Genomic DNA, 15,900 nt, shown 5'->3' with positions numbered 1-15,900 from the left:
CACATGCTCAACTGCCGCCCATGTGGAACCATCCTCCACCCACCCACCCCAGTCCGCAAAGCCGGAAAGGATGGGAAACGCTGCTGCAGGTGACTTTCTATTAGGCAAAATAGGCATGATAAAAAAGTCCATTAATTTAAATACCCAGTACTTATTTCTGAGACAGATTGAAGATAGTTGGGACTGATTTTTCCAGTAAAAGAGATGAGCAAGTCATAAATGGAGGATGTGATCATGATGCTTTTCTCCAAACTTAGTACTTTGCTCTGGGTGTGGGACTAAATAAGAACAGGACTTATGGGGACTGACTAAAGAGAGATAAGCTGAAATCTATTATTTGTATAATATTACAAAAAAAGTGTTATAAAATCCTTTGATGAATTATTTAAAGTGGCAATAACAGCAGATCCATTAGTCACCCAACATCCTGGAATGCTTTGTTTAACCTAATGGTTAACTGAATGGTTAACTGGAACATTCCTAGTCTCCTAGAGTGTAAAAAAATACTTTTTTTTAGTCCTAAATCTCCATGTTAATAGATTTTGGAAAGATCCAAAAGGACAGCATCTTTGTTCCATCTTTGATGATAGGGGGAGAAATTTTAGCCCCCTCAGAGAGGGCCCGCAATCTGGGAGTCCTCCTGGACACACGGCTTAGTTTAGAAGAACACCTGACGGCTGTGACCAGGGGGGGCTTTTACCAGGTTCGACTGGTACGTCAGTTGCGCCCTTTCCTGGATTGGGATGCTCTGTGCACAGTCACTCATGCCCTCGTCCTTTCTCACCTGGACTACTGCAACACTCTCTACATGGGGCTGCCCTTGAAGAGCACCCGGAGGCTTCAGCTGGTCCAGAATGCGGCCGTGCGGGTTATCATGGGGGTACCTAGGTGCTCCCATGTTACACCCCTTTTAGGCGGCCTGCACTGGTTGCCAGTTGTTTTCCAGGTGCGATTCAAGGTACTAATTATGACCTTTAAAGCGCTCCATGTCTTAGGCCCAGGGTACCTGCAAGACCACCTACTGCCACCAGTAGCCTCCCATCGTCCAGTGCGATCCCACAGGGTGCCGTCGGCCAGACAGTATCGGCTAGCGACCCCCAGGGGGAGAGCCTTCTCTGTGGGAGCGCCTTCCCTCTGAAATGAGCTGCCCCCGGAGCTTCGCATAATCCCCGACCTCCGGTCCTTTTGACGCACCCTAAAAAGTTGGCTTTTCCAGCAAGCCGGCCTGGCCTGTTAATTTTATCTAATTTTTAAAATGTTAGTGTTATATTAATTCGGTTTGTTTCTTGGATTGTTTCTAATTTTCTTTTAAGTTTTGTAATATGTTTTTTTTAATGCTGTACGCCGCCCTGAGTCCTTTGGGAGAAGGGCGGCATATAAATCCAATAAAACAAACAAACAAACAAACAGACAGCAAAGGACATTCAAAAGGAAACCTCGCTTCATTTTTCAACAGCTAACAGCAGACATAAACTGCCTGGATTATGATTGTGATATCAAAGGAAGGGTTTTTTTAAAGGAAAAATAAAATCTTTCTATGCAATTTTCTCCTTACAGATTCTCTTTGCCATGGTATAGAAAATCCAATTATCTATATGTAATTTAAAATCAGGAGGAGTCTGGTAGCACTTTTTTCAGATTAACCAATTTTATTAAAAAGCATAAGCTTTTATTGAGACTTTCTGACAGCTAGCCTGAAAAAATGCTTCAGATTCTTTCCGATTTTTTGCTAAAATTGACTACTACAACTTTCCTTCTACAATGTCTATATGTAACCTATTCTTCCTCCCATGCAGAAAATAACATTGTCAGAGGAAAGGAAAACATATCTGAATTCAGATTTGGGAGAGATTGCTGTTGCTATTATTTCATTAATAATTGTAAGAGATTGTATTAAGGCCAGGGCTTTCAACATCACAGTCTTTGGCTTTAAAACTGCAGCAAAGAAAAAACAATACACAACGTGGAAAATGAAGAAAAGATGGGTATACCAGAGAATTTCTTCTGCCAAGTCTCTCATATCTTCATGAAAAATGTAAGGTGGATTACTGATGATAGTATCTACCAAACCCCAAGGCTGAAGGCATTCCCAAGGACCTACAATGAAGAAAGCATTAAAACGCTTTTTAGACATTCAAAGTAACAGGCAAGCATTTATTCCTTTATTTTAAAAACTTCACAGATGGCCATGAGAAAGAACTTTTAATATTCTTTTGAATTTCAGACAATCTGATTCTAAGCATAATCCTAGTGAGAGTCTATTTCAAGAACTGGAATCCAGTAAGAAAAAAAAACTGTGACAGGATTATTTTCATGTATCATATAATAGATCATATTGAAAAGAAATACCTATTCAAAAGAAAATTGCAAAATATAATGGAACAGCTCTAGTTGGTTGAATTGAAAAGATATTATACGGAAAGTATATTAATTTTACAAATACCCAGGTTACGAGCGTTCCCTTAACGAACATTCAAAGTTACGTGATAAACATAGATTACCCCTAGCATTTATGAACAAGTCCCAACACTACAAAAATTGCAGCACCATGGCAATTGTTTGCCCTTATGAACAACCACAGAGGCTCTGCAACATTCGTCTTGCATGTTGCCGACTGAAATGGAGCTTCTGAGGGGTGGATCCCCTGAGGAGAGAGGAAAGGGAGAGAGGAGAGAGAGAGAGAGAAGGGTAAAAGTAGGAGAGAGAGGAGAGAAAGAGAGAGAAGGGAAAAAAGAGAGAGAGGAGAGAGAGGAGACAGAGACAGAAGGAGAGGAGAGAGAGACAGAGAGGAGAGAGAGATGAGACAGAAAGGAAAAATGAGCGAAGAGAAAGAGAGGAGAGAGAGAGAGAGAGAGAAGGGAAAAAGGAGAGAGAGGCGGAGAGAGAGAGACAGAGAAGGAGAGAGAGAGGTGGAGGTGAACAATACACCCGAGGCCAGGCGTGGCAAGAGGTGGCTGGGAGGGATGAGGCGGGCCGGGGCCAGGCCAGGCCAACAATTTAACAACCAGTTCTCTGCCCTAATGACTGGCCGGGTAGGCGTGGCAGGGGCTGTCATGTGATTGGGTGGGAGTGAGTGACGTTGTCGAGTCACACCAGTTGTTAAATTATTGGTTCCTGGTGTTTTCTTTTCTGTGGGAAACAGGTCCAAATGGCTCTTTGAGTGTTTAAAGTTGCAGTTTAAAATTGTACGTAAGAACTTCCCACACACTATTTCCTTTCTTTAACAATGTACAGAAAAATTGTGCAGTCTGACCTTATAGTAGAAGTTATCATTTAAAACCAAGTTATGAGCATATACTGGGGAATAAAAGATGTTGGGAGATTCAGAAGCCGTCACTTCATTTTGCAGTTGTTGTGTGATTAAGTAGATTAAAGGCCTTTCCAGTTTTCTTGTACATTCTTGCAAGAGAATGTTCTTCCCTCAAACCATTTACAATGGACAATTAAAAATATGAAGAGAACTTACATGAAGATATATCATGGTGAAAGATATGGATTCTTTCCTGAAGATGCAACCTATAGAGAGATTTGACATAATACCTTTGATTTACATGCATGTCACTTATCACCTTATGATTAGTTTTAACAGTGGTCTCAATCATAGTAAATTAACATTTTTGATTGCATAATAATTCATACTGATCTCTACAGTACTGAATCAAAACACAACAACCTGCGGTTGCTGCAACCAATTATGTACATTTATTATGCAACAAATGTTGCACACATTACTGCAATCCCTGTTTTGAAACATGAACCACTTTTGCTCAATTCCTTTCTTATATGCAATACCTCGGATGTTAGTCTTAATATCAGTTACTCATTTCTCTCCTCACTATATTATGATGGCAGACAACAATTAAGAAACACTAGAAATCAAAAGTCTAGAGAGGTGTCTTTATGTGTGTATCTACACATATCGAGGGAATTAGATTTATTGTTAATCACCTGCAAACAATTCAAACATTCTATTGTAGCTTTAGAATCATGCAGGCCTCAGTTTACCTGCCCTGAAAATTTGCATAGCTACACTGTGCAGGGACACAAAGGACTTTCTATAATTCCAAAGCGTCAAACAACTTTTCCTGAGATTCTTTTTTTCTATTTGTAACCTGCCTATTATCATTTTGGAGTCCAGAGGATGGTAGAGGATAGGAAGGCCTGGAGGAACGTTGTCCATGGGGTCGCGATGGGTCAGACACGACTTTGCAACTAACAACAACATTTTTTTTACAAATAACACAACCATCTAATCCTGATAAAAGACACATCTGCTTTAAGAAATTGCATATAGAAGCTATGTGAACACCAAAATGTGTCTCAAAGCACCTTTCTGCCTTCCAAGCTGACATTACTCCAGTGTAACTCTAAGCTTAAGATCGATATTACTGATGCTGTTGCAGGGCTATGCCAGACTTGCAGAATATATTTGATTTGGATTGTTGGGGGAAAAGAAATCATGTGAGGCCTTCTCCCAGGGTTATTGTGACCCTATTCAGCTCACCGAGGGAGCAACCAGTTTGGCAGATGATTTTTATTGATTTTACTCTTCTTCAGAAAAACAGGGAGTGAACTGCTCTTGGGACCCGTAAAGCACATACTATTTTTATTTTCTTCTATGAAGTCAACAAGGTCTTTATATGGCTAAAAGTACAGCAAATTGCACTACGGGAAAAAAGAAGGGGAAAGGTCTAGAGGCAAAACGATCCATTTTCCAGCGTATCTGTAGATTCTTGAATAGGACATAGGGAACATTGACAGAGAAGCATCAAGAAACCTTCCAAAAGACTGAAGGTCTTGGAGCTGAGGTCATGGATAGAGAGATAGAGGAACATGACCCAATGACTCAAACCTGACAAGAAGAGTCTTTATACTCGGGAGCTCAAAAATAAATTGCAAATAAATAACAACTTACTATTGTTAATGAAGAGCAGCTGCAGACTAAGGAAGATGATTCTGCAAAGGGAAGATTCCTACCTGTTTTCTCAATTGGAAGCAATGACAGTTGGTCAACCTAATCACAAGCTCCCTTCTGAGAAAGACTGAAACAACCATCTGTTTGTCAGAAGCTATTGAAAGAAGTATGCTGCCTTTGTGTGGCATACTTTCAGAAGGTTGCAAAAAGGCTCCCAAGATGTTTAAAACATCTTTAAGACAAATATTCCTTTCTAAAAATCCATATGGGAATGAATGACATAACCAGACACACTCTTGAAGATTCTGTAAGGGATTATAATGCACTGAAGGAAATGGAATACAAATGAGGTTTTCTTCCCTTTTTTCGAATGAGGAACATGGCCCAGGAAAAGAGACAATACTGGAAATGAACATATGGGTATACAGATGGTGCCAATGGGAATTGTTTCAACTTGGTTGTGAAGACACTTTTCTAAAATGAGGATCTTCTAGCAAACGTGGGTTATGCTTGAAAAGAACTGGGAAGAATGTGTTCGAAAGGCACCTGGCAAATCTGAATTAAATTGGATCCAATGGGGGCCCGAAAATAGAATCCAGACACTAAGTGGGTACATAGGATGGTTGATTAAGTGCTATCAAGTTGGTGATGGCTGTTATAAAATCTTAGATAGGTTTTCTTCATGAAGATCTGTCTCTAACCTGGTCTTCCAACAGCGTACTCATTGTCACTGTAAATCAGTCCACCCACATTCTTTCTGGTCAGTCATTTTCTTCTCCTACCTTCTAAACGTGACCCAATATAACCTTCAATTTTACCTCACTTCAAGATTAGTTAGTAGCCTCTCCACGAGGCATGGGTAATCTAGTATCAGATATGCCTTGGAATTAACTGTGGTTAGTTGATGATCATTAGTCTCCCTCACGTGGGCTTCGATATCTGTAAACAGCTTACTCTTGTTTTGTATAACACATATATAATCTTAAAAAATTGAACAGATACGAGTTTCCTGAACGGTATGTAAAAGGATACATAAAACTAGTTTCTTAGCCTCTGAAAATATGGAGGTTACATTTATAGATCAGTGAGACCAGTTGTGAGCCTCCCTTATTTCTTTTGAGATCTCTAGAGCAGTGTTTCTCAAACTTGGTGACTTTAAGTCCTGTGGACTTCAACTCCCAGAATCCCCCAGCCAGCACAGCTGGCTGGGGGATTCTGGGAGTTGAAGTCCACAGGACTTAAAGTCACCAAGTTTGAGAAACACTGCTCTAGAGGGTCAGGCTGAGTCCAGAGGTGGTATTCAGCCAGTTTTTACAGGTTCTGGAGAACTGGTAGCGGAAATTTTGAGTAGTTTGGAGAACTGGCAATAGGCTGGCCCCATCCTTGCTGCCTCCCAGCTGATCTTCTTTTGTTGCCCTGAACAGGAGAAGGAAGCTGGAAAGTAGGGTGGGGAGGGAATGGGGATTTTGCAGTAACCTTCCTCTGCCATGCCCACCAAGCCATACCCACAGAATTGGTAGTAAAAAAATTTGAATCCCACCACTGGCTGAGTCATTTATATGATAAAACCCCCAAAATAAAATTCAGGTTATAGTAGCTTTAGGATGATTTTCATTTTCTAGATTCACGGGGTAAATGGTTGTCTAAGAGGATACCTACTCATAATGATGGTAGAAGGGTTTTGTTCTAGTCCCAATGCTTCTAACTTCTATGTCCAGGATTATTCAGACACTCATATGCCAAACATCAATAATACATTTATTAATATCCTTTTACATGCTGTCATTCTTGTTCCAATGGCATAGTCTCAAACCGGCTGAGGAGACTGTTGTGAAAACTAAATGCCTACTGTGTTCTAATCTAACATTTACTTTAAAAAAGCTTGGCATATAAGTGGCAGTTAAATGGGGAGCCTATTGAACAAGTTAATTTGTTTACTCATTTAGGAGTGTTTTTTCTAACCAACCCATGGTTGTGAGTAAATCGTTTAAAAAGAAATTCGGAAAGGGCCAGAGGCAAGCACTAAAGTATTATATAAACTATTTATTTATAATTAATTAGGTATCTTGAGTCCCTGAAAGTATTCATGCCAAAAATAGTTCTGACGTCGACTTATGATGCAGACTTGTGGGGCCTTACAAAAGCTATCTAAATTGATCATGTTTTTAAAGAAGCAAACTGGGAACTGATAAGAACATGTCAACCCCTGCAGTCAGAGTAGAAACAGGTACCCATTCCATACATAGTCAATAATTAAAAGGTTTCACACACTGGCAGAATACTCATTCAATGGATCTAAGTATGTTTCATGGAATAGTTAAGGATGGTCTAGCTCAATTCATGGATAAGCTGACTTACCAAAGTTTATTCACAGCATTGGTTTCCCACCTAGCATTTACTCTCAACTGCCTCTCAGGCAAGAGAAAAAATTTGAACAGAGTCCTAGATGTCAATGTCAAACTGACATGGAGTTATTAGCAAAAAAAAAGTAGATTTTTTTTTCAATGTTTGGCTAATGTCAAAACTATTTTCCAAGATACCTGGCAGCAAGCTTGACACAACTATTAACAAGGACCTGTCCTAGAGCAAGATTGACACAATCTTGGATTCTATGGCCAGATATGGGTGCTGCCATCACCTGCCATATCAGGAGAGGGCGTACCATGTTTTAAGTGTCAACTAACTGTACTTCCTTTTAGGCTTAGATAATTAACCTCACCAAAGGGGGTGCGATTAAAGCAATTAAAGATGCTGAGCTTGTCAGCTGGAAAGCTGGCAAGCGTGTGAGACCCGAATGCCACATGACAGGGTGTGCTCCTGTTACTTGCCCCAGCTCCTGCCCACCTAGCAATTTAAAAGCATGCAAATACAAGTAGATAAATAGGTACTACTTTGGTGGGAAGGTAACAGCGTTCCTTGAGCCTCATGCTGGTCACATGAACACCAAAGTGTCTTTGGACAATGTTGGCTCCCTCACCTAGGAAAAGGAGATGAGCATCGCCCCCAAAGTCAGAAATGATTGGACACCTTTACCTTTTACCTTTATTTAACCTCACTACTGGGATCTGCCCACTGGGATCTGAACTGCAGATTATCCTATTTCCTCCTAGGCTCTAATGCTAAGTTTACAGTTAAGGCACTTCAGTTCAAAACCCGAACAGATCAGGGCATCATATAAAGGTGGTGTGAATTCTTTGTATTCATCACATATGTATTTTATTACTGTCTTTTATTTTATCTATTTTACTTTGGGATTAGATTCTATATTTTGTTTTTATTTTATTTTATATGGTGACAAGATGAATCAATGAATAAAATACTACTATTTTTTTCCCTTTCATCTTTCTCAGCATTACAGCCTTCTCCAGAGAGTTAGGTCTTTGCACAGTATTTACATACTAGGTCATTTGTGCCTTGAGTGAGAACTCTGATTTCTTTAATGATCTGTTTGTTTGTTTTCCTGGCTGCCCATGATATCCCCAGAGGTCTTCTCCAACATCAAAGTTCAAGAGTTAATACACTTCCTATTTTGCTCCTTCAAGTTCAACTTTCACTTCTATTGAATGTCACAGGAAACACCGCAGCTTGTACAATTCTGATATTTTTAGGTATAGATGCATCATGGCATTTTAATATATATGTAATTGCCGAAGATATCTATTAGCAAGTAGGTAACCTCTGAAGAAAATTTATCCCACAAAAGGAACTTAACCTGGCAAAGGACAACAAAAGGGTCATTTTTTGCTATGTAAATCAAAAGAAAAAAAGGAAGAGGTGGACTCAAAGCTGGAAGAAGATAGCGATGAGGAGAAGGCTGTGCTCTTCAATGCCTACTTTGCTCTGGTCTTCTCCAAAGGGGAACTACAAGTAGTCTTTGATCTATAGCCATAATTGAACCTGGAATTAGAGTATATAAGCTATTGCAGCTGTTAAGTGGATCATGGCTGACTGCACCTGACATTATGACCTTTTTGTGGTGGTTGTTACGTGAACCCCACAGTTGTTAAGCAAATCCATTATATCCAATGGACATTTTTGGCTGGAAATGGGAAGTAAAATGCCAGTTTTTTTGCAAAAAAAGTTTTGCCAATCATGTTTATGTTATTGTGGAATGCTATAAAAGGCCATAAATGCAGGCCAGTTGCCAAGTGCCCAAAGTGTGATCACCTGACTGCAAGTGTAGAAGTAGCCTTTGGAATTCCAGAGGGGGATTGTAAGTAGCTCTGGGGAGGTCTGTTGTAACTTTGAACAGTTGTTAAACGACTGGTCATAAGTCAAAGACTAGCTATGTCCTCAAATGTACATAAACAGAATGAACGATGAAAGCAGGAAATGGAAATCCAAGGTTAGCACAAAATAGTTAAGGAGCATGTGGCTAGTACAAATGAGTGGAAATCTCCAGGGCATCACCAATTATACCTCAGAATCTTTAAAGAATTGGCAGATGACATTTCAAAGTCCTTTCTGTGAACTTTTAAAAAACAGGAAGAATGGCCACAGTGTCAAAGGATTAAAGTAGGGCAAATACTGGTCTTTTTCCCCCAGAAATAACAACAACAACAAAAAAACCTGAGTAACTACAGATCGATGTTGATATGCAAAATTCTAGAGAAGATTATCATGTAACTGTTTTATAAGCATTTAGAAAAAGAAATGCATTGCTAGCAATAAATAGTGTGGGTTTAGTAAGGTTATATCATTCGTAAACAACCTAATCTTTTTTGAACGTGACTAGTTTAGATGGCCAAAAGAATGTGATGGACATAAGGTGGTTTGTCATGAGCAAAGCATTCAGCAAAATATGTCTTCTGTGAGATTTCCAGTAAAGAAGATAATACAATGTAGGTTGCATTGTGCTTCCATCAGATGGAAACAGAAATGGTTTGAACAATTGTAGCTAAAGAATGCATGCATTCTGGACTCCACACTGTTTAACACATTTATAAGTGATTTGGAAGTAGAGTTCCTGAACTTTTTAGAGAAAGAGATGTCAAATTCCACAGCTGTGCCCAGATATGACTATTGAAGATTCTTAAGCCTAAGGCAGATCATAGTTAGGAAAATAGGACCAAACAGAAAATACAGTCTGTAACCACAAGCCTTTGAGACATTCAGGTGGGGCATCCCATTAGCAGAGACTGACTCTTATTTGCTTTGCCCACAGGCAGTCATTGACATTTTCACATGCAGCTTAAGAGGCAGGACAAACCTATAATTGTCTTAGATTGGAAGATAACATGGCTTAACATGCTGGTCTCAGGGAAACAGCTGTAGGGAAAAGAGTTTGGCAAAGTTATAGCTGGAAATTAAAAAAAGGTGAATGTGTTAAGTTCTATGTTAATTTTTCACCAGCAATTCTTTATCAGAGTCTGCTGTTTGCAGCCCTGAAGACAATTTGCCAAACTGTAACTTTCAAAATTTAGATTTTTTTACCTACAGCACCAGTTAGAAGCGTAAGTAAGAAAAATATGGCATCTCCTTTTCTAAAACTACCTGGTGTATTAACATAGTCCAGTTTTTATCCATTGATATCATTAATGACTTAGTAATCAACTTTTTCTAGTCAGGGCAAAAACATGATATAAAATAACTTTAAAACAGTAACAAAACAAGCACAGTGCATAATTCACCAAGGAAATTCAGACTAATTATGCTGAAATGAAAACTGCTAAATAAGAAATATGTCATTTGGCATGCTCCCTTCCAGCCTACACTTCAAAGTAAAGAGGACCTAGATTGAGAGCAAGGGTGGGGACACTTAGTGCAAACTGATTGTATCATCCTGGAAGAGTTCTGTTGTGCTGTTAGTGCAAACTGATTGTATCATCCTGGAAGAGACAGGCATTGGCTGAAGTTTACAGGTGAGTTATTTTCCAATGGCATGAGAAAGCCCCTTTTAATAAGCGCAGCAGCAAGCAGGGTCCTCCAATATTTACAACAAAGACTCTAACTTTGTTGCTTGTATCCTTACGATTTATACTGATTTGATTGTTTCCTGATTCTTATTGGTACCCTATGACTATCATTACGTGTTGTACCTTTTGATTCTTGATGAATGTATCTTGTCTTTTTATGTAAACTGAGAGCATATGCACCAAAGACAAATTCCTTGTGTGTCCAATCACACTTAGCCAATATAGAATAGAATTGAATTCTATTCTATTCTAGCCTAGCCTAGCCTATTCTAACATTGGGGCTTTCATGATATATTCATCTGATATACAGATATCAGCAGATGAGGAAAACACTCATAAACATTACAGAATTTACATCCATTAACAATTAAAACACCCCGTTAACAAATGCTAATGCATTGGTTTCTGGCTACTGATGTTAAGAGTTAAGAATGGTACAAGAGAAGCAATTATAGCACTTTCCATACAGTACATAGCATGAAAATAATTTCTAGCTTAATTTTTACTAGAAAGGGCTTCAGGTTATTGGTGGAAAGAACCCCACTGAAATTGAGGTGCTTCTGGAATTAGAACTAAAATGAAGGGAACAAAAATATATGTGGAAAAATCCTTATTTGTTCTTGTTCTTTTCAGTTACCTTTTTTATGGCAAGGGAGGCAAGGCATTTGCAAGTCAAGGCAGGAGATATTCACTTATTCTGCAGAGTTTGTACCACTCTGAAGGACAGTATTGGGTATAAATACATTTGCCCAACATTATTGTCAGTGGGCTCATGTAAGATCAATTCTGAATATGCTTAAAGTTTTTAACTGGAAAAAAGAAGAAATATGAATATCTGCCTTATGTCAAGTCATATTATTAGATTATCCTGATCACTATTGTTGAATTCAGATTCCAGGCAGATATTTCCTCAGCTACAGCCTCAAATACATATAAAATGTACACTCTATTGTGCTGCTTTGGCATGTTACTGCTCCAAATCAGCTGAGCATTAAATGACAGCAGACAGAGCTGTGCTAAGGGGATTGGTGATTAAACTCAGGTTATATGAGACACACATGTTCCAATGCAAATTCTAATGTCCCAAAGGTGGACTTTCTTGTTTTTTCTTTGAAGACGCTTTGCTTCTCATCCAAGAAGCTTCTTCAGCTTTGACTGGATGGTGGGGAAGGGAAACAATTATATTCCTTGCAGACAGCTGGTCATTTGCACCCCTGAGGACACAGATAAACCTCCAAGTGCCTCAATGACTCTCCAAAAGATGCAAATGTCCAGCTGTCTGCAAGGAATATAAAGCCTTCCCTTCCCCACCAACCAGTCAGAGCTAAAGAAGCTTCTTGGATGAGAGGCAAAACGTCTTCAAAGAAAAAAACAAGAAAGTCCAGTTGCCTCCTGAAAAAGCACCTTTGGGACAATGTCTGGCTGACTGAGAATCTCCATAGACTTTTTGCAAATTCTATTCTTCTGTGTAACAGTCCTTTGCTAAATTATTATGACTTTTAATAAACAGAGTTTTGTTTCTGTGGCAGTCTTAAATTATTTTGCTTGCCTAAAACAGAAAAGCTAATTATATTTGTAAATCAGAACTGATGTCCTCCCACACAGAGATGTGAGCCTACAATTCTGTGATTTCCATAGTTATGCCCTGGTATTACAAAACAGACTTTCAATTATTATGGCATTACTTCAAATATGGATTGAATGCACTGACAGAAGTATAGGTGAGGAGTTATCATTCATCTTTATTCTGTGTTGGTCATACTGTATCTAGAATATTGCAACATGCATTATGCAATAGGACAAATCTAAAACCTATTTCCAGAACAGCAACCCCAAAAAACAGCATGGAAGGAAACATGTATGAGGAGATATTCAATTGGTTTAGTTAGTCCAAAAAACAGTAGATTATGGAAGATATCAGAACTCCATGGTCACTTTGAACATTTATAGCTTATGATGCTGAAAAACAACTACTTATTTCAAAAACTAATGCCAATTAATTTTAAAATGAAATTAAAACAAGTCAGATGAATATTGTTCCTTTCCTTCATTCTGTCATATACAGTATTTGTCGCAGTATAAGACATACCTTTTTTTCTTAAAAAAGAGGCTGAAAATCTGGGTGCATCTTATACACCGAATGCAGCATTTTTTGCCTCCCGAAGCCCCACCCCCTTCACCAAAATGGCCATGCATACCTTATAGAGGCTTTCAGAGAGCTCCTGGGGGCTGGAGGAAGCAAAAATGAGTTAAAAACCGGCTGTTTTTTGCCCCCCCCAGCCCCCAGCAGCACTCTATAAGCCTCTATAAGGCTATGCATGCATTTTTTAAAGAAAAAACAGGCCCGTTTTCACAAAAAAATGGGCCGTTTTTTGTTCGTTTTTGCTCCCCTCCCCAGGAGCACTCTGCAAAAACCCCCAAAGGCTTTTCAGGCCTTAAAAAAAAGGGCCCGTTTTCACAAAAAAAGGGCTGTTTTGGGGAGGTTTGCAGAGTGCAAAAACTTTTTTTTCCTTTTGGAAAGCTCTTTAACCGATTGATGAGAATTACATTGATCAAGTGCTGTGCCAGCAGAAACAAAGTCTTAGGTGCTACAGATTGTCAGCAATTTCCTTCTCCAGCACATGGATAAATACACCTGGAAACATCTACCTACCTACCTACCTACCTACTCTCTCTCTCTCCCTCCCTACCTACTATATTTCTCTCTCTCCCCCTCTATCTACCTACCTACCCACCCACTCTCTCTACCTATCTACTGTATTTATCTCTCTTTCTATTTCTCTCTATCCCTCTCCCTCCCTCCCTCCCTACTCTCTCTCTCTCCCTACCTACCTATCTACTGTATTCTCTCTCTCTCTCTCTCTCTCTCTCTCTCTCCCTCCCTTTATCTACCTCCCTACCTACTTTCCTAACTACTCTCTCCCTCTCCCTACCTACCTACTGTATTTCTCTCTCTTTCTCTCCCTCTCTATCCCTCTATCTACCTACCTACTCTTTTTTTTAATTTGCCTCTTCAAAACCTTGTTGCGTCTTATACTCCGGTGCGTCTTATACTCCGAAAAATATGGTACATGTATCATCTGTAATCAATATAGGTAGTTCTAACTTACTGACTGCAATAAGGATTGGCAATTGCATTGTTAAGCAGTCATAAAGAGAAACATCATGTGACTGCACTCAATTTACCAGTCAGTTCCAGCTGCAATTGTTAAGTGTGGTGTCATGTGACTACAATTTGTGTCTTCGTGCTGATTTCCCCATTGACTTTGTTTATTGGAAGCCGGCTATGAAGGTTGCAAATGGTGATCATGTAACTGTGAGATGCTACGACTGTTGAAAATGTGTGCCGGTTGCAATCATGTCACGGTCACTGCAATGGCTGCAAGTTGAAGGACCGGTGATAAATCTCCTTTTTCAGCACCATTTGAACGGTCACTGAATGAAGAGTCAGCAAGTGAGGACTACTTTAATTTAATTTGGCCAAAATGACTTAGGTGGACAGGCTTGTTCAAAAAACTTGATAAATTAAATTTAGCACAGTTCTCTTATTTCATTTTTAAAAAAAACAGGCAATAATTATGGGCTGGTTTTATGACTGCTCATTTTAGATGCCTCGGTCACTGACGTACATATAAAACCAAGCCTCTAGATCTTACTGTATGAAATTTGGAAGGGAATCCATCTGTTGTGGTCTGTAAGTTCAGTAACTTTTAACTGTTGATACCACAGATGCAATATTTCCCCCTCTGCATTTCTTTGAAATGTGTCCAAAAGATTGCAACAATTTCTAACCTCTTGCTTTCAATGTTTATTCAAAATCCTTTTTTTAAAAGTGTAAGTTTATACTCTTAAACTTTAAATGGAACCAAATTGTTTGATAGTTTCATTGCAACATTCATTAGAATGTTCAATTAACTCTTTCAAGGAAGAACTTCTTCCATTATGAAAGATTACTGCTGCCAGGTCAGGAGTACCAAATGCATCAAATGTTTGAAAATACATCTAATTGTAATAATAAAATGAAATGAATAAAAATAGCAAATCTTATGCTTGTTCTCTGGACTGTTTCATGAGTTCCACAGTGTGTTATTGGATACTTGATCAACAGACAAATTGCACAAAACAGAGCACCACAGCATGGAGTGTTTGTCTGAAGCTCCAATTATTTTTGCAAAACCTGGGTTTTCTCAAATATTCTGGCAACAATTTTCTCATCCCCAGAGAATGCTGTTTTGGCTGCTTAAGGATCCAGTTCAAATATACAAGATAAACGTTTTTTTGTTTTGTTTTTACCGTTCTGCATTTTCCTTGGTCAGATTAACAGCAGCTTCTAATTTATCGATGGCAATGAGTTGACTCTAGGAACAGAAGAGACAAAGCATAATAAAAGAAAACATGAAAACATTTCTCAGACACTGTAGAATATCCTTGCTTTGGGGAAAAGCCGTTTGAAGTCAGCAGTGTTAGATGCAATGTTTTGGAAATGAGCTTTTGGTAATCTATATCAGGAAAGGATATACTTTTAAAAGGCAAAGTAGCAAATTTTACCTGGTTATAGTTTCCCATGTGTTTTCTACAGCGGTGGCTTTCACATTTTGTTACCACCGGTTCACCTTGCGTGCACGCAATTTACAAGAACAGGTGCCCCTTTCACGCATGCATCCAGCCTTCCGTGCATGCGCTTTGCTTATGCACGCACCTTCCGCACATGCGCCCAGCCTCCAAAATGTTCCTAAATAGGACAGCATAGAGCCGGGGCAGGTGGGCAGGCCCACACATGATTTCCGTTACCAATTCGGGCGAATCAGTTTGAACCAGTTGAATACCACCTCTGGCTTTCTAGTAAAGTTGTGCAATGGTATAAACCATGCTTAAAAGAATAAACCTTGATTGTTGGGAACGTGCATGTGCTAGGCCATAATCCATGGTTTCCAAATTACCCTAGGTTCATGCACCATGCTAACCTGTTAAATAAGCAAATCACAGTAAAGATTATCAGACGATAACAAACCTCTTTCTGGTATGAACACAAATCTGTTTCTAAGAAGATAAGAGGAGCCATACTGGATT

At 39.1% G+C, this 15,900-nt stretch overlaps 1 protein-coding gene across 1 annotated transcript in view; it reads right to left on the bottom strand.

Annotated features, from left to right (window-relative positions):
* HEMK1 (HemK methyltransferase 1, mitochondrial release factors N(5)-glutamine) overlaps positions 1 to 15,900 on the bottom strand; it is a 62,974-nt gene that overhangs the window by 26,565 nt on the left and 20,509 nt on the right. The window contains exons 6-8 of the mRNA XM_081936778.1: positions 15,124 to 15,188; positions 3,467 to 3,516; positions 1,992 to 2,097 (exon numbers count right to left, since the gene is read on the bottom strand). Of these exons, the coding sequence (XP_081792904.1) occupies positions 1,992 to 2,097; positions 3,467 to 3,516; positions 15,124 to 15,188 (221 nt within the window). The remainder of the gene's footprint in view (positions 1 to 1,991; positions 2,098 to 3,466; positions 3,517 to 15,123; positions 15,189 to 15,900) is intronic.

Source organism: Natrix helvetica (genome assembly GCF_964273705.1).
Source record: "Natrix helvetica genome assembly, chromosome: 1".
Classification (NCBI taxonomy): Eukaryota; Metazoa; Chordata; class Lepidosauria; order Squamata; family Natricidae; genus Natrix; species Natrix helvetica.
Note: the sequence above shows the minus strand (reverse complement) of the source record. Positions and strands in the feature narration are given on the sequence as shown.